Source organism: Carassius gibelio, chromosome B8, assembly GCF_023724105.1.
Source record: "Carassius gibelio isolate Cgi1373 ecotype wild population from Czech Republic chromosome B8, carGib1.2-hapl.c, whole genome shotgun sequence".
Classification (NCBI taxonomy): Eukaryota; Metazoa; Chordata; class Actinopteri; order Cypriniformes; family Cyprinidae; genus Carassius; species Carassius gibelio.
The window spans coordinates 23866818-23885861 of record NC_068403.1 but is presented as its reverse complement, the minus strand read 5'-3'; the positions used below and the strand labels follow the sequence as shown (position 1 = coordinate 23885861).

The 19044-nt window shown below is 38.2% G+C and overlaps 2 protein-coding genes across 2 annotated transcripts; one reads left to right on the top strand and one right to left on the bottom strand.

Moving 5' to 3' along the window:
• Positions 1-351: 351 nt before the first annotated feature.
• LOC127963679 (cytochrome c oxidase subunit 5B, mitochondrial) lies at positions 352-2521 on the top strand. The gene is made up of 4 exons (XM_052563706.1): positions 352-509; positions 1347-1417; positions 1518-1617; positions 1863-2521. Exons 1-4 carry the CDS (start codon positions 383-385, stop codon positions 1973-1975), a joined length of 411 nt encoding a protein of 136 aa, XP_052419666.1. The 5' UTR covers positions 352-382; the 3' UTR covers positions 1976-2521.
• Positions 2522-2589: 68 nt separating this feature from the next.
• arid5a (AT rich interactive domain 5A (MRF1-like)) lies at positions 2590-18678 on the bottom strand. Its single transcript, XM_052563705.1, has 7 exons — positions 18440-18678; positions 15080-15168; positions 9599-9764; positions 7923-7975; positions 5981-6078; positions 5660-5813; positions 2590-4583 (listed from the first exon to the last, which is right to left on the bottom strand). Exons 1-7 carry the CDS (start codon positions 18441-18443, stop codon positions 3351-3353), a joined length of 1797 nt encoding a protein of 598 aa, XP_052419665.1. The 5' UTR covers positions 18444-18678; the 3' UTR covers positions 2590-3350.
• Between the last annotated feature and the right edge of the window lie 366 nt (positions 18679-19044).

The window sequence follows — 19044 nt, the reverse complement described above, 5'->3', positions numbered from 1 at the left end:
TTTGTAAACTCTATGTGTACACTGTGAATTGTGTGTAATCAGGAAATCATGTGTAAATGTGAACATTGTGAATTAGTGTATTACCACTTAGTGTGAACTAATTGTATTTTGTACATTTAAGAGGTTGTTTTAGACTATCTCCACGTGACTGTAACCCGAGATTACATTTTTGTTTATTGCTTATGTTGTTTTCTAAATAATAATATGACACTTTAATAATAAATTATTAAATAATTAAATGTTTTTTTATAGTATTAATAAAATACTTTAACATTTCTGATGAAATAAAAGTTACTATTTTTCTGTTTTCGTCAGACCGCTAGATGGCGTCATTGCGCTTTTCCCGCGGCGCTCTTCATCTGAAGCTGTGGCGCAATGGCGCATGCGCAGTGTATCAGTCAGAATGGCGGCCAGGCTTCTCTTGAGATCAGCGACCCGTGCTGCTTCTGCCGTTTACAGCCGTCAGCCTCGGCCAGCTCAAGCTCTAGTCAGGGGACTGGCGTCTGGAGGTACTATTGCTCGAGCAATGCCTTTATTTTGAGTGCGTGTTTGAACGGTTTGCGCTGAAAAATACAGCTTAGATCGAGAGTGATATCGCCTGTTTGTGTAGTGACAGCATCTCTCAACTAACGTTATATATATTTATATATAACTTATACACACACACACGGGCTTGAATGCAACTATTGCATCATTTTCGTCGAAATGCTTCAGCGTTATTTCCTCCTTGAAGAGTTGTCAGTGTGCTCGTACTAAGTCTAATCCTCTTAGTCGCTAATTTAGTCGCAGTTACACTTGCAGGTTTGTTGCATACTAACAGTATAATTGAAGTGTATGATCAAGTGTAAATGCGATCAAAGAAAAATAGAAATCGCGAGAAAAAAAGTGCGAAGTTATAAAATTAGCTCTAAATTGTGAGTCGTAATTAGTACAAAAGCCATAATAATGAAATGCGAATGTTTAACGTGAAATTATGACAAAAGAGTTGATATTTTCAATTATATTTATATTGTTTTATGTCATAAATTTACAATATATACCAATAATTCTAACAATACTTTTGTCATTGAAATAAAGTCACAAGTATATGAAAATTAGGAGCAGAACATCTTTATGATGTTTTGTGTCTTTACTATGGCTTTCTCATAGGTTTGTTATAATTTCAACTTATTTCATACACTATGCGTGATTATATATTGCTTACGAGTTTGGCTTGACCTTTAAGTAGGTCAAGCCAAATGATTTGCCAAAAATTGTGAAAACAACAAAAATAAAATGCTTGTGGAACATCAGTACACCTTGCACTCTTTGTCTGTAGTAAGATTAATTGGGGAACTTGTGTTCAGGCATCCCCACAGATGATGAGCAGGCCACCGGTCTGGAGAAGGTTGTGTTGGAGGCGTCCAAGAGAGGAACTGTGAGTGTCTTGTAACGTGCTCTATTGTTCTGTTGTGGCATCTTGTGAAATAAAGAGTGCTGTGTGAGTTAACAACAATCAATGGTGTCTTCTCCACTAGGATCCGTATAACATCTTGAAACCGAAGGAGTATGCAGGCTCCAAACAGGACCCTCACATCGTCCCCTCCATAACCACCAAGAGGATTGTTGGCTGTGTTTGTAAGTGATCGTATAATTTAGCTACTGTATCAGAACTCTTTATGCCTTTATCCTTGTCTCTCATTAATACAAATTGCCAAATTAGCATGTTTACTTAACAATGGCAGTGCTGACTAAAAGGCTGCTGAACATAAAGACCAAAGCTAACTAGTCGTCTAGTATGTTTATTAACAGTATGAGCCATTATATGAGACCCCTAATGATATTTGGTCGACCCTGTTAACCTGTGTCTTTGTTTTTTGAAGGTGAAGAGGACAACACTGCAGTGGTTTGGTTTTGGTTGCATCAGGGTGAGGCCCAGCGCTGCCCATCCTGTGGTGCTTACTATAAACTTGTTCCACATGAGTTACCCCACTGAAATATACACTTCACCGCACAGATGGCTAAAACACTCTCATACTGATTCAGTCACCATAGATAGTCAGACTTATGCACAATATCCTTTGCTAATCTCTGTTCTGAAGAATAGAATTGGACTTTATAGGGGACTAGTTCTTTCTTTTTGGTTGATTCACATAAGCAGATCTGAAATGCAAGTTTGGAAGTGCTTTCCTAATTGTGGATGTTGGTTTAATTTTTGGGGGGAGGAATAGTTTACATGCCCTGTTTTTTGCTGTGCAATATCAGCTGCTTACACATTCCAAACTTTCCCCTAGAAATGCAATGCATTCCTTGGCCTGTTACATAAATGAGCTATTACTTAAAATTTACAAGCATTACAGAAGTTTGCACATTCTTGCAAAAGAGATGTCTACAGATGTTGTCTTTGATTTTTCGGTGTTTAGATAAAGTACATTCCCAATTCTGTGGGACCAAAAATATGCTCCATTTACTCTGAAAGTGTTGAGATTGAATGCTCTTCTTGTTGAACTGTCCTGTAAAATAAATTTGGTGTTTCAACACACATGATGTGTCATCTCATTGCTAGAATCTTTGCAATTGATTTACAGGAAGTGTCTTGAAGACCTGAAATTATCTTGACAAATTTATTTTATAGAAAAATATTTTTTTTTACATTCAGTCTGGATGCAATGTACATCTATACATTACAGACTTTTTTCACATTATTGGTGCTCTGTCAAATGCATTGATCTGGTCAAGTGCCTTAGAATAGAAATATAAAAAAAAAAAAAAAGATGTACCCTTATGTGAATATAGCCCTTTGTCAAGATATGCAAGAACCTTAATGATTATTTACACTGGACCCTGAATTGTACCACAAAATAATTTATATTCGTTAGAAGAATGGCATTAAAAAAAAAGGAGACTATTCTCTTTTGCAGATCTAGGCACACTGATGAACACATCAACATGTAGCATTTACATTTTAACAGCATTTGGCATACATTTCTCCAAAGTGATTTACAACAGTGCATTCACTGCTACATTTGATCAGTATTGTGTGTATACACTAGGAATTGATTCCAAAACCTTGGCGTTGCAAGTGCTATGCTCCACCAGCTGAGCTGTAGGACTTTGTATGTAACAGTCTTTCAGTTAGCATTAGTTTTTAAAATCAACACTAAACACTTTGCAACCCATTTTACTTCATGTAAAATGATCCTGAAACTTGATCATGAAACTCGACTTGATCCTTCAGTATCAGAGTTTGTAGGAAGTTGTAAAGGAGTCTGTATTAAGAAAGTAAACGATCAACTTTGGTTTCACGCTGACCTATAGACTTGAAGAGTAACAGAAGGCTAGACCGTAAGGACCAGTCATTTAAGAATAGTTCAGTAAGGCTGCAGGCCTGCCATGTTGTACCCAGAGGGTGGATGCCAGATGGGCAACGCGTAAGGGTAGGAGGGCAAAGCAGCCTCGTAAGATCCAGTAAAGGGGTTGCCCACTGGCGGGCAATGCATAGAGTGGGTCTGAGCAGAAGGTATTGTTAGATGGCTTGGAACAAGGACCGGTTGAAGAGGTAGAGCCTTCAACTGTTCGGTTAAGTCTGCCCGAGGTCTCTCCAAGGTTGGCAGGTAGGGCATTGTTAGACTGGGATGAGGGTGGAAGAGAAACTGCTGGGTAGGCAGAGGCAACGCTGTCTTTGCTTTCTCTTTCCTGTCCGTAATGCGATTTGAAGGGGCTACTGGTATCTTCTTCAAGTAGGATTCCTCAGCCGTGGGCCTCTTGAGGAGGTGCTGGGGGTAGGACATGTGCGGTTTAAAAGTGGGCTGTAGTGACACAGGCCTGCAGGGATCTCGTGGTGAGACCTTGTAGAAGCTGGAGGCATGAGGGACCCAGCAGGGTTTGGTGTATGCAGGTGAAGGCATCCTGTAGGATGTAAGTCTGGTGCTGGATTTACCATCCTCGGTCCATGTCGAAAGACTCCTCTGGGTCTTTTCGGAATGGGGTGGGCCACTTTGCAGGAAATCCCTGTAATGGTAGCGGTGATAGTTGACAAATTCTTTGCTGCTGGGGTAACATCCGAGAGGCTTGCAAACTCCTGTGCTAGTAGCCTTGGATGTGGGGAGAGCAGACAAACGAGAAGGTGTCTTACTTTCGGTATCTTTGGAAGGAGACTTCTGGGTCGGCATGGCTATACAGTCCTCAGAGGAGACAGAGCAAGGAGAGGGGCTGCGGGATAAGGAGCCAGACGGGGAAGAGACGGGAAGGGGTGAGCCATCGGAAGAGTGTCGAGTGCGAGTGGAAGAAGGACACACAGGAGACTGGGAAGAGTGGGACAGCTGAATAACAGAGGGTCTCTCTAGTTCTGCCCCATCTTCCAAGGCGCCAGAGGCAGGGATGGTCAGGCTAGCCTGGGCCAGACGCTTCTTCTTCTCCAAGGGAGAGATCACCTCAGTCGGGGTATGAAGGAGAGAGATCTCTCTAGAGCAGGAGCCAGGGAGGGGACCGTGAACAGAAACCCCGGATGACTGATCAGAGTCCAGGCGATCGGTGGATGTTAACCATGGACTGTGATGGGAACACATCCCTCTCTCACAGTGATGATCTGATCCCATTTTCTCCTGTGAACAAAAGGGATATGTTTCAGAACACGGAGCAGACAGATATATCTCCACACACAGGACATTTAGAGATATACACTATGCATCAAATTGTTGTTTTGCTGGCAATATAAGAGCAACATTCTGAATATCGTGAAAGTTCTAATGTGCCTTTTACTTGGCTATTTCATTTCCTAAAGAATGTCTTTAGACTAGCTGATCAACTGTGACCCGTCCTTCTCCCAAGACTAAGAATGTGGGGGCATTTAGACCGAGGGTGTCAAAATCATCTCCTGGAGGGCCACAGTCCTGCAGAGTTTAACACCAACCTGCTCCAACATAAGCTACCTTAAGTTTTAAACTGGTCTAAGTTGGTCCTGACCTGGTCCTGAGCAGGAGCTAGTTGCTAGACAAGTTTATTACCAGCTCTAGACAGCTTAAACCAGCTCATTACCAACTAAGGACCAGCTTAAACCAGCTGCCATGCTTCAAAACATAACCAGCGTAAGCTCTTTTTTTAAACAGGGCTGGTTAAGGTGTGTTTAATTCAATCTGAAGCTTAACTCTGCTGTGTAGCCCTCCAGGAACTGTTTGACATCCCTGATTTAGATTTTTTTAGTAGCATAAACGGCACTAAATTCTTTTCAATGACTGGGTTCAAACAGCCAACCGTCCAGGGCATAGTTTGTCAACCCTGCACCTGGGGACCCACTGTCCTGCAGAGTTCAGCTCCAACCCTAATCAAACACACCTGTTCCAGCTTATCAAGGTGTTCGGTATCACTTGAAAAGTCACAGGCCAGATGCGTGGAACAAGGTTGGACAGTGAATCCCCAGGAGCAGTCTCCCTGCCTATGGCCTGAGACACTGGGATTGGCTCCAGCGTGCCCCTGACCCTACATAGGACAACTGGTTTGAAGAGTGGATGGATGGTTCAAAATGGTCCATTACAATGAATCAATTCAACAATCTGTTTGCGTTATTACTTAAAAATGTGTCATCACAAAGCAGAAGTTCTCATAGCATAGTTGTACACAACCCTAATTGTACATTTAACAAAGAGTTTCTTTGATCCAAGAGCATTTTCTTCCTGCTTACCTCGCACTCGTCTCTCTCCATCTTCCTCTTCTTCTTGCTCTCTGGCTTACTTCCCCTGTTCTCAGGGCTTCTCTTGTACTGCTTTCGAGGTTTGGAGGGTGGTAGCGGTTTGTCCTCTTCCCCCCTCAGCTGCCGCTCAAAGGGCAACACCAACCTGCACAAAGAAAGAGTTGGAGCCATTGGTTAACGGTCAATGCACCTTTCTTTAACTGAGCAATTGTGTTCATGTGGGCAATGAGAGTTTGAGCGATCCGACTTTCGACTTGTGATTCTGAATAAAAAAAAATAGTGTGGTTCATTACAGTTAACAAGTGAGTTTACCTTTCGTAGTGTCTGCGTGTGCAGGTGGCTGCACTGGTACTGCCCGGACTACCACCCAGCTCATCATACACATTTTTCCATAGCCTCCGCGCTGTTACCTGTGAGCAAACACAACGTTATTACACACCCTGTAGATAATAGACAAAACCAGATAATAGTGATTCTAATTCACAAGTTCGACTTAAAATGCTTCCAAGATCGACTTGTTGACTTGGTGACTCCAGATAGAGATGAGCAACCAACTTTTTTTGAGCAAGCATTGATTACGCATGACACAGTCTCAATTTGTGGGACGCATGAATTGGGCTTCAAACGCTGTGCGCGCATGCGCTACGCGGGACGGGTGGTCACCCTAGACCAAGCTGGGATAGGAATAGTTAGGATTTGGGAAGGATGAGGGAAACCCTGAAAAATGTTTTGGGACAGAGGTAAGTTGGCTGTATAAATATTTACTATAATTGTGCTAATTAGCATGCTCTACCTGTGCTAAATTTGTTGATTATCCTAATGTGAGCCTCCCAAACTTTGTTAATAAAACATCTTTGAAAATAGTTAAGTGTTTTGTCAGGGCCAATAGCCTCTTGGGCCGCACACCGACAAACAGCGTCATTGTGATACAAGCTTTCCCGAATTCATATCCCGACTCAAGGACCTTTCTTAATCCCACCCCTCTCTTTCTCTCTCCCACTTCGCATCCTGTCAGATCTAAACTGTCCTATCATAAAGGCAAAAATGCCAAAAATTAATAGCTTGGTGTTCTAAGAGTGTGGTTACATAAATTTACCTTTATACAACTAAAGTTTACAGGCAAAATCCAGTCTTCTCAATGGGAATTTCACACAAGGGATGTGTTCCTTATATAGATTTTGTATCGAATTCAAGCTAGTTTAACTCCGAACATGTAAATTTGCCATGCTGACCAACACAATGCTGTTTAATTAGGAAGTGACCTCTGACTAAACGATGCTTCATGCATCACTACTGACAATGGACCTTCTTTGCCCACAAAGTTTAGCTGATGTGAAAGCGCCTTATGGATAAATGTGTTTCATATGCAATTCTAAATTACTATCTGTGCTTGCATTTTGTTTTCTTGGACTGACTGTGTGTGTATTGCATGCACTGCAGTATCAGTCTGATCAGCTCTTGTCATAGTGGAACTTCATGATTAGTCACTGGTTAGTTTCAGAGGTTGCCTCATATGTGTGTAAGTACATACCCCAAATTTATGTTCACAGGCTGATAAAAGTTTCAGCTTTACAATGCTAATACCACCCTTACTGCCTGACACATTGCTAAATCAATTAATGACCAAGGTACTTTTTTTTTTTACAGGTATCAGTCCTCTGAAGTTTGTTTGATGACAGCAAACACGTTCAGTTTAGTTGTGTTACTGGAAAAAAAAGTCTGACTGATGCAATGATGGCATTTTTTAGCGTGACTCTTTTTAGAGTACAAGGTCAGATTTTCCACTCCCAGACCTAATTCACACACATACACAAGACCCACTAAAATGATATGCAAACAGACATACATCGGTTTTACTGACCACACGCACACTTATTAAAAATACAAACATTTTAGCACCTTAAAGTGAGTGGAAACTCAAGTGTGACAGAACAAAGCTTTGAAGCAGCAGGTTTGGGTTGAAAGAGCTAGGTGGAAGATGGACCCTCGTTCTCATTGTGGTCATAACGGTCACTGTTGCATGTATGGTGTGGCCTACAGCCATCATAGTTTCCACTGTGCAAGAGCAAGTGGCAAATGCATGACCTGCTTCTCAATTTCCTCATTAGGTGCAGAAGCCTCAGGCAGTTGGCATACTTGCACAATATATTGACAAGATAATGCTATCAGGGGTGTGAATGAGAGATTGGGGCGACAGACCAGCACCAGGTTGTGAAAGGTCTGTCTGGAGGTTTGTTTGTCTGAGGATACTAACCGCATCATATCCTCCAAGTGTCTCCACAGCTTTGTAGATTTTCCACAGGTTGACTGGAAAAAAAGACAGCGACATGGTTGCGTCATTACACAAATTTCTCATCAAAACAGTGAAAATCAGTGAAATGAGGTGCTCTTTAGTTAAAGGAAGTCAGCTTAAATGTTACACGAGCTGTTTTGTTTATATAAATATATAATTTATATATATATTAAGGGTGTGATGAGATCTCGTGACACAATATTTTATCTTCACATCAGGCAAGTGGACGCATGATAAGTGGGAAAATTACGCAGTGTAGTCTTTATCAAGTCATAAAAACAGAATTAACAGTTTAGCGCGGATTGTCACGGAAATTATCAAACTTTGCATTAATTAATGAAAAGTAGGTCATTATAATTAAATCATGATATGTATCTGTAAATATAAAGCCAAAGTCTATCTTAATATGAATCCTGCATGTTTTGCGTGTCTCTGTTAATGCATGGCGCAGACACGCGGTTTCATTTACCACACACACACACACACACACATATGCCTGTCAGTTGAGTTTGTGGCAAAGCCTTCTCTAGTGTTTCATGTTGTTTATTACTGCATACATTTTTTTTTTTTAAATGGATGTTTCTTTTCATAAAGTACAAGTTAATTTCAAAATGTAGCCTAACTCAGTAGTGGTACCAAATATTGGTTCGTGGTTATTAATAAACATATGTTCTATTAATTGAAGAAAATATTTTGGTTAACAGACTTACATGTTTAAGCTCAACACAACAAAATGTATTGTCTGTCTGTCCCAATATAAAAAGTCCAAATTGAGTCAACTTTGAGTGTAATGTAATGAGGAAAACTAAGATTGATATAGCTATGCAAAATGTGGGACTAAATATATTTTTTCTTTCATAAATAATTTTAAATATATTTTTTAATACAGTTAATTAAATCTGACTAATAATAATTGAATCTTAATTAATTCCTTTATTTTAGATTTGTTCTCATAACTTCATTAATAATCTGATTTCTATCTCGTGATTTAAAGAAAAAAGTCCTTGCACACCAAAGTGTACCACGTTCTTGGAAAGTGTCAGATACGGTTCATGATTTAGTCAGCATGTTTTACATATATGATATATTAGTGGTTTTAATGAGTGCGTTGCAGCCCATAAAAATGGTTGCGGATATGTTCTGTTCAGAGAAATCATGCTAAAGGTAAATATTAATGGAATTTACTAAATATCTGTGCGTAGTTGGAACGGCATGATGCATAGGCTGTTCAAGTTTTAAAACTTTGCTTCTGATATCAAAGTCTGTGTATCTAGTCAAATCAGACAGATTTCAACACGTACACATTGTGTAACATGCCCTCAAGCTCAGAAACCATGAACAAAACTATAAAAATGTAAAACAAAAGATGAACACTAAACATGGATTCACTTGGATTGTGATGTGGTGAGGTGAATTATTGCTGTTGAAAGCTTCAAAGTAAAACTTTTTCCTTAACAAATACATTTACATCAAATGTATTGAATTACAGTCCATCTGCACGATTTTGGAAGTATTTGAGGTTTTTGTGTTGAGTTGCCACATGATGTTCAATGTAAAATCTACATCTTGAAGCAAATCCAGCTGAAACCCACTTAATTAAATGCTGTAATATTACATGCGGCAGTATTCAGACTCACTCTGTTTAAAGCCAAGATGGGGAATTCTCTCTATGGGCGTGCCTCTTTCCTTCATGAAACAGTACAGATTGGTCACAAAGGTCCTCTCTTCACTCTCAGATTGGTCCGTTCTGGAAGCTTCCTCGCTGCTATTGGTGGACACCAGGCTCTCCATCTCCCTGCTGGTCTAGTGGAAAAATTGTGCACGGTTAAAAGTCACAAAATGTGTCCCAAAATACAAGTGCTTTTACTTGAAGAAAGAATATTTTAGTAATGTTATGCATATTCTTTGAAGATTGTGACATTGTTTTCATATACCTCACTTGTCTTTTATACTGTGGAAAAAATATTTTATTTATTTAAATATTTTATTTATGCTTAACATTTAAATAGTAATCAATTTAGATTATGGTAGTATTTCTTGTACAATTTAAATCAAATTTTTATCATAAATTAAAATAATTAAATACATATATTTACACATACATGTAAAGTATGTACCGGTTAATAAATAAAAATTAAATAAAGGGTCTCAAAAAAGAATGCAAATGCAAAATACATATTTTTATCAACTTTATTTTTTCTCTTATTTATTTAGAGTTGAAATGACCTGGACATGTTTTTGTGAGAATCACCCTAGTTAAAAAATTTTCTACTTCATATGATTGTCCATTTCTGCCCAATTCAAGAGTTCCCAACATAACAATTCAACAACCATTAAATCTACAGTATGTGTGTGCACTGTACATGATATAGGCAATATATGAATATATGTGGGTGAGTCTGTGTCATTTACAGGAAGCAGCGTAACTGTGCTTCGAACAAACTTCAAATTTCACTTTCACACAAACAGCCTGATAAATCTTCTCACTGATTCATTTTCTCAGAGCCTCATGCAAAATTGCAGGTGATATAGGTGCTCATGCAACCCCGTTCTGAGACAGTCAAATTCAGAGTGTGAGACTGAAAACACAACAGCTTTGGCTTTCACCACCACTTTCAATAAGTAACCAGACATCCTGTTTGAAGGGAAACCGAACCACTGGTGGGGTTTTCACAAAAGAAAGCTGCACTGGTGCTGTGATAAAGACACAAGTGGTGCAAACATGAGAAACTTTGCAGTTACTGCAAGAGGGCGGGAGTTTGGTGTCCGCAAATCTTGTGATTTTCAGCTGAAACACAAGAGTATGAATGTAGTCTTCCTTATCTATATGATACTAAAAAAGTGAAGTGGGATTCTGAGATATGTTCCTCAGATCACACTATTTGATCAAAAGGCCTTTTGGAAGAAGCTAAACTCCAGAATAAAGGGCTGTTCATGATAACTACAATGATAATGTTTAATACTTCAAACCACAACTAACAATAACTGTAACAACACACAGGAACCATGATGTTTGAACCATTTTTTTTCCTAGCTGATGCACAATAAAATCATTGAAAGCCAATCAAAATCTTTAAAGCAGCAGATGAAAAAAAAAACTACAGCACATGCTTATAACAAACAATTTATTATCATCCGTTATGGTGGACACTAATAAAGTTATCTTTATATTTGTGATTCTTGGTGTGAACGGGCCACGATATAGACCACAGAAATCTCACTATCATCCGCTGTGAAAAAGAAGTGAATCTTAAATATATATAAAACTATATTTGCAGTTATTGCAATATTATTGATACAAGGCCACTTAAGTGTACTTAGAGTACAATTTAATGACTATGTTTCTTAACACACTTAAGTACGCTTTTAAAAGTGCACTTCTTAATAATGTCAAGTTTTGTTTTAATGTACATTTTAAATAGTTGTTTTAATATTCTGTCATGCTTTATAGAATTATGATTTATTGACCAACATAAAGCACATGCAAAGTACTTGATTATAATATTAAATATGTTTTAAAATACATTTTAAATATTAATTCATATCGCAACTTTGTCGTTACAAATACACTTAAATATATGACACCAGGTTATTTAAGTCTATTTTTGTTTAGCATAAATGCTTGTCAGTGATGTAAATATGCAATTAAGTATCAGAAAACATTATATTCAGTTTGCACTTAGGTCATCCTTTGTATTATAGTAGTAGTACGCAGCCTAAATCAAGGCTAATACAGAGAAAAACACAAGTTGTCAGGAAACGTTAGTGGTTTTTATGCTTGCAAAACCCACCGCTAGGTATGTTAACATTACTGTACAAATACTAAGCTGTTCTTGGTGTTTTTAGCCCAATGCTGAATAGTTTCTATTATGTTATAGTTGATTCCCATGATGTTTTATGTAGTTGTAAGATTAGCCTACTGCCATCGCTGGGTAGATTCCTTACAAACTTTAGTTCATTACTGATTGCAGATTCAAATTATGGTAATTGTAGTTAGTAATGTAATCTGTTGGATTACATATATTAGGTAAGGTATACTACTACACTTTGATTACTTTTTAACCTTCCTCGTAAGAAAATGTGTTCCATTCTTTGCCTTTTTAATCGTGCACCATGTGAAATGCACAAGTCTGATAACTTACAAACACCTCTTCTCATGATTTGGGGTATGATCGGTATCTTTAGCACAAACTGTTCAGGATATTTTACGCAAACTGCGCTAAAGTGATGATCAGCACCTTATAAACTTTGTACATGTTCTTGTATAGCAAGGAAGGAACAAGCCCGGTTAAAAGAGGGAAGTAAGTGAATGTTATCTACAGAAAAACAGCACATTCACCCTGTGTGGCAAAGTGCTAAATGATCAGGCCGAAGTGGAACTGCTAGCATCTAGCACGCTAGCACACAGGACAATGACCCACAGTGAAGGCAGGCCGCAAGCGAGAAATGAAAGAGTGAAGGCATGCAGAAATGAACGCAAGCCGTCACAAGTTTGCCCACTCAGTAACAATACACATGACTTATAAGAGGAGGGGGGGGGGGGGGTGCGGAAACGTTGGTAAACCTTAGAACATAAGTAACAGGGTTAAAAACGCTGATGGAAGAAAGAAACAGAAGTGACTTGAGCTGAATAACGAAAGACACTGATGCCTTCTGTAGAATTGCTTATAACTCATTATGACAATATTGTCTCTTAACATCAGTTTCCATAATTGATTCTGTTGTTTTCATGTTCATCTCTGTGAAGCTGCTTTGAACCAATCTATATTGTATAAAGCGCTGCAGAGATAAAGTTAACTTGACTGACAATGAATCAACATGGAAAAACTTTGTACAAAAGTGTGTAATCTGGTTTTAGGTTTTAGCCACTTCTCAGCTAAGCATAGACTTGTTTCAGCAGTTTTTTTTAGACGGCTTAATTGTTTTTGGAAACAACGTTTGGTTAAAATCACATTCGCCCGCCAAAAAAGGTAAAAAGACAAAAACAATCTGTAACAGCCTGCAAAGAGAGAAATTCCCCAGTGACTATATACGCTACGCACAGAAAGCTTTGGATTTCCATTTGATGACTCTGGTGGTTGATCTCTGTCGTTTGCTGCCAAAGCAATGTTCAGTCAGTAAGTTTCACACTGAATAGAGTTCCTCAGAGAGGGTAACTTCTTCCCAGAATAAGCCTCTACAATGACTAATATTGTGCATATAGGGCTTTATTCTAGCCTCTGAGTAATATAGAAGATAAGAAGGCCCCTTTTCAGTGTAGTGAAATGAGTAAACATTGAGGCCTGAGGTCAAATCTGTCTTCTGTGAAGGGAATAATATCATACATGTGGGCCTTAAAGCTGGGGCAATCTAAGAGAGTCTGATTCATTCTTTCCCTCGCTTCAGTCGTAAATACAACAGAGAAAAATTGACACGTCTTTTGCTACGGGTGCTGCTGAGCTCCAGTCTGTCCTGAATTGAGTCATCTTCACTGAAATTTCTTATACGGGTTCATCTGATTACCATCTACCCAAACATTTCCTGTTATATTGACAACACAGATAACCAGCTTTGAGGAATAGTGTGTTAGCACTAGTTCTTGGAATAAATATTTGAATATCTTGTATTCAAGGGAAATGCATTTTTGAGAAAAACGCAGGTGGTAGTTTTTTTTCCCGAATTCGGTTTCTTAAGGTCTGTTTATATTGTGTATGCATTTAATGCCTTTTATCTACTGAACTTGTTACAAAATCATTCTTTAACCACAAATATAATCAAAGTAGAGATGCAACTGGTGTGCAAGCATATTAAAATACATAAAACCTGCTCTCACAAAACTATCTAGGCCACTTGATATGTAACAAAAACACAAGATCACTCGTTCAATTTAATACAGTCATATCAAGACCACAATAGGGAAGAGCTTAGCTCTTAAATGCTACCTTCGAGTTTCAAACAGGAAGGGTTTTTTGTGTGCTGAGAACCGTGCCCCAGTCCCTCTCGAACTGTGGCTAAAAGTAGCACAGACCCCAGTGTGAGAGACTTTCTGCGAGATGCAGCTTCTTAAATTTCCACCTCATTCAAATTTCGGAAAAGTGCGTGGGTTAGTCTGCAGCGGACGTGTCAATAACACTCAGAATGAGAGTTTATACATGCTTGATGAAGACGCAGTGGCATGGCCAGCGCTCGCCACCAAAACCACACGGCTTTCAACTTCTGACGCCACCCTGGAAATATGATGCATCTTTGCACTAGCATACAAACACTGTTTCAATTACAAGAAGTGTGTGAGAGAGAGAGAGAAAAGAAAACATCTGTGATTGTTTATATGCGTGTCCTTGTGTGTATCCTAAAAGAAATGACGATACGTGCCACCTTTCACCAGCCCCCTGCGATGCAACCCTCAAAACTGGCTCATTCACTTGTTATTCTGATGTACTGCAGGAAAGAAGAACTGAAAACTATGACCGAAATAAATGAGACCAGAGGCTGTTGAGTCAGTGCATGTAAATACACTGGGATACCGATTTTTCCGGCTCGCGTTAGAGAAAAAAAAGTTTTTTTCTTGCAAAATGAAAGTCGAATGGACAATCTAACCACAAGGTAACAGTGTCATATCTCATGTGACTAACTACTGTTACTGACATCAGCATTCTCAGTAACCGAAATATTGCAATAAACCAGAAATCAATTTGGCAACAGTCATTAGATCGAAAGGGGAAGTGAGATGTTATTTTTACGAGCAAAATTTGCACTTCAGCCACATCGGGAGTATCAGTTATGTGAAATTAATAAAGCTACATACAAACTTAAATTCACATTTACAGTTTTGGGAAACGATGCATTAAAGGGACAGTTCGCCCAAAATAATACAAATTCTGTCATCATTTACTCGCCCGTGTGACGCTCCAAACCCTTTTAGACTTTTTTCACTGGAACACAAAAGCAGAAATTTTGAGAACTGCTACGTAGCTTTTGCCACAGAATGACCATCATGAAAATAGTCTGTGACTGAAGTCATATGATAAGCTACGATCGAGAAATGTTCTCACAAATGCGTCCTTCCACAAGGAATAACACCACACAGGCTTGAAACGACAAGAGGAGAAGTGAATCACGAGCCACATGTGCTGTCTTACCTGGTTTGGTGAATTCATCTCCTGGTTTTGCTTTTCAAGGTCTTCTAGTTCTCCTTCACCAACATCGACCTCTCCTCGAGGGTCCAACACTAAAACAAAGCACAGCATACTAGTCACTACTCACAGATGAAGGTGTAAACACCTAATACATCAAACACTACAGTGACTGAAACTTTCCGTTAGTGTGCAGCCGATGTGAGTTTTTCCATTTCCAAAGCTGATGCAGTTGAATCAGTTGATAAATACTCATTTTGGGAACAGAGACACAGGTCTTTTACAGATACGCCACAGAAAAGCAGTGGGGAATACTCTGGAAAGCAACTGGTAAACTGGAATTGGTTCACCCAGAGATTAATATGCAAATTCTGTCAAGATGTATTCACTCTCATGGCAGTCCAAACCTGTATGAATTTCTTCTGCTGAGCACAAAAAGATAAATAAATCAAATGTTTCTTTGACCACGCAATGGAAGTAAATGAAACCAGTGTTGTTTGGGGCTTGTACAGTTAAAAACCGCTGAAACATTCTTCAGTGTTATTTTAGTAATTAATTTAAATTTAATTAATTAATTTAGTATAATTATACTTTTAGTATTTATTATTAAATGTATTTCTTAACATTTTTAATTAGCTTATTTTAATATTTTCATATTTCATATTCATATTTTCATATAAAAAATTGTTTACAATTTTTTGTTTACATTTGGGTAGTTTTTCTACATTCTTTTTAAACTTTTAGTAATTTTTTTTAATTAAAAAAAATATTTCTATATAGCTTTAGTCAGTATAATTGTAGAATTCAAGAATTTAGAATTTTAGCACTACAACTGAAACTTTTTTTTTTTTAGTTTGAGACAATTTATGTGCTTTTATCACTTTAATTAGTTATTAGGGATTTCTATATAGATTTTAAAAAAATTATCCAGTTTTAGAAATTTCAGTCTGTCAGCTTATGCAAAAATGCTGCCAAGACAAGTTAAAAAAATAATGTATCTAATATATATATTTTGATTTTATCTGTAATCTGTAAATCTGTAAATGTTTTAGTTTTGGTTAACAAGAACACCATAGTATTCAAAACATCTTCTTTTATACTCGACGGAAGAAAGAAAGTCAAAAAGGTTTGGAACAACATGAAGGTAATTAAATGATGACGGAATTTTCGTTTTCGGTTAAACTGTCCCTTCACCAGCAGCACTTACACTGATTAGATCTGCAGAAACACCCCTCATCTCTACACGCTTAGAAACAAGTTGTCAGTGGAGTATACCTACAAAAGCTAAAGGGTACATGTTTGCACCTTATTTACCCTAAATGGTACATATTAGTACCATAACGGTACATACGAGTGATTTAAGAATACATAAAGTTATCATATTAGTCCCTTTTAAAAGGGCATCGGTCCATTGAGAGTTTGGTGTCTTTGAGTATATCCCGTGGATCCCATTCACATTAAACATCCAAATCAGATGCTAATTTAGCATGAGCAGAGCAACCCAGCATCTGCTTTATAAAATGCAGTTTTGAATCTGAAGATTTGAGTTAAATGGGAGTAAGACACATTAAGAAAGACAGATAGAAAGAATGAAAGAAAGAGAGAACATTCTAATACGAAACCACATGATTACAACACTACTTCCTGTCTGTATGCATAAACCACAGCTATGTGATACTCTGCTGGAATATAAAAATAAACGTTTGCGAGCTGTCTAACAAAATTAACCCACCAATGCATCCTCTATTATAAAATCCATATCTTGCATGAACTTACCAGTTGTGCATTCATTGCACAGTCTTTTATAATTCAGACATCTGATGTGCAGCGATTGCATTTTTATACGCTTTTCAGTGCTTTGTGTATCTGTAGAAGGTGCAGTGGGGGACACTATCATCACACTGGACTTTCGATGGCCAAATTTCAGGTCAATAATGACACACAGGCGAGCATATCAAGTCATCTAGTGTTCGGGTATCTGGTGTGAATAGAACCAGCACAATGTAACCATCAGGTACCTGACAGCATCTTATTCACAAACCACACAAGCACTGAATTATAGGTTTGCTCTGGGTTGCCTCTACCTCAAAGTCTCCACTTCCCCTTCTTGCCACCCTTTACACTCATATCTCTGTCTGTAACATCCAGCAACGCTTCGCTTTCGAGATCAGACGTTTCCTGTGCCAGGGCACTCAACAGGCTTCTGTTATTTTACTTCCCCTTCTGAGCCACAGTGCAGAAAGATTGTGACAAGTTGGACTGATATTATCACTGGTGCGATAGCAACTTCTGCATTGTTTCTGGCAGCCCGCTATTGTGCGGATGGGACCAAAAAAAGTTCTAAACCCAAATGAATTCTTTAAGTGAGCATCTCTACAAACACCGAAGCCTTTAAACTGTTGCTTTTCATCTGAAGGGCTAACCATGCATTTGTCATATCCCTGATTGCCTCACAAATAAAACCAGAACGTGTGATAACATCACAATGCGATAGCGTCATAATGTCACAAACAAACTGGTATTCACATTATGACTACATCAAAGCAAGTTATCAGCGTAGAAATACATATATGTGATAAGGCTTCCCAAGCAGAGATGACCTGCGATGTTTGGTCAATACGCTTATCTGGCCTATTCTCATCAGTTTGCTGTTGGCGTATCAGATGAGGGGTTTTTACGCTTCAACAGCAATGTGTTGCTATTTCTCTAAAACCACTTCCTCAAAGAGCTAAACCTGTTATGGTTACTCATATCTAGTCCTTATTATAGTCACTTAAATTACTAAAAATGACAGTAATAGCCATTATGATAATCCACTTAACATTAACTCCTTCCAAAAAGGAGTCTTTTATTTTATTTTACTTATTGTTTAAACTAGCTACTACTAAATAATCAGACAGTGTTTATCATATTTTTTACTAGGTATATTGTTTATCAGCTCAACCAGTACGTTATGTTCATTAGGCTACTTAATGTTTCATTTGTTTTCCCATAGATGTCCTAATAAGATTTTACATTTATCTTTATAGTAGCTATTCTGACTAGTCTAGTATTTTATATACAACAAGTTAAAATTAAATTATAAGAAATAGCCTAGACACTAAAATTAGTGTCTCAGAACCGCTTCTTGACGTGGCTTTAAAATATAGGCTAGACAATATCTTAAACTTAATTATTAAGTTAGGCATTTAAATTAAAACCAGAAAACTGTTTTGTTTTGCTTTGAAGAACCTTTGATAACCGTCAGTGCCAAGAAAATCAGTTAACAGAGACCCTCGCCTTGTGTAAAAACCAAACAATATAAAGAAATGTTAATATTAGACATTAGAAAGTTTTCACATCGTTTATAGTGGTATAAACGCTTACCCATTTTAGACAAGCGCGAGGTCCACGGATTATAATCTCAGGAGCGCGTGTGTTGACGTGTGTCTGCTCGTCTCGTGTCTCAGTAATTGACAGCTCGCTCTCCAGCACGCGCTCTCTCTGCAGCACTTCCTCGTCACTCGAGTCAATCAGGAACCCTGGGACTCTGAGTCCTCTTCAAACACTGCTGCTGGTGCTTTTCTAAGCAGTGCGTTTTCGTTTTAAACAAGTTGGTTTACAGACTTTGAGTGCATGTTCCCGTTAATAGGTTTTCAGTAAGTCTAGCTGCAGTTTTGTACGGAATCCTCTCTCAGAGTTTCAATTTTGAAGTCTGAAAAAAAGAGAGAGAGAAAAAAAAAAGATACATTATTAGGATATATGTGACCCTAGACCACAAAACCAGTTTTTATTTATTGAAATTTACATCAATAAATAAGCTTTCCAGTGATGCATGGTTTATTAGGATCTGACAGTATTTGGCTGAGCTACAACTATTTGATTATCTGGAATCTGAGGGAGAAAAAAAAAAAAAAAAAACCTTTATAAGAAAATTGCATTTAGAGTTGTCAAAATTAGGTTTTTAGCAATGCATATTAGCCTACTAATCA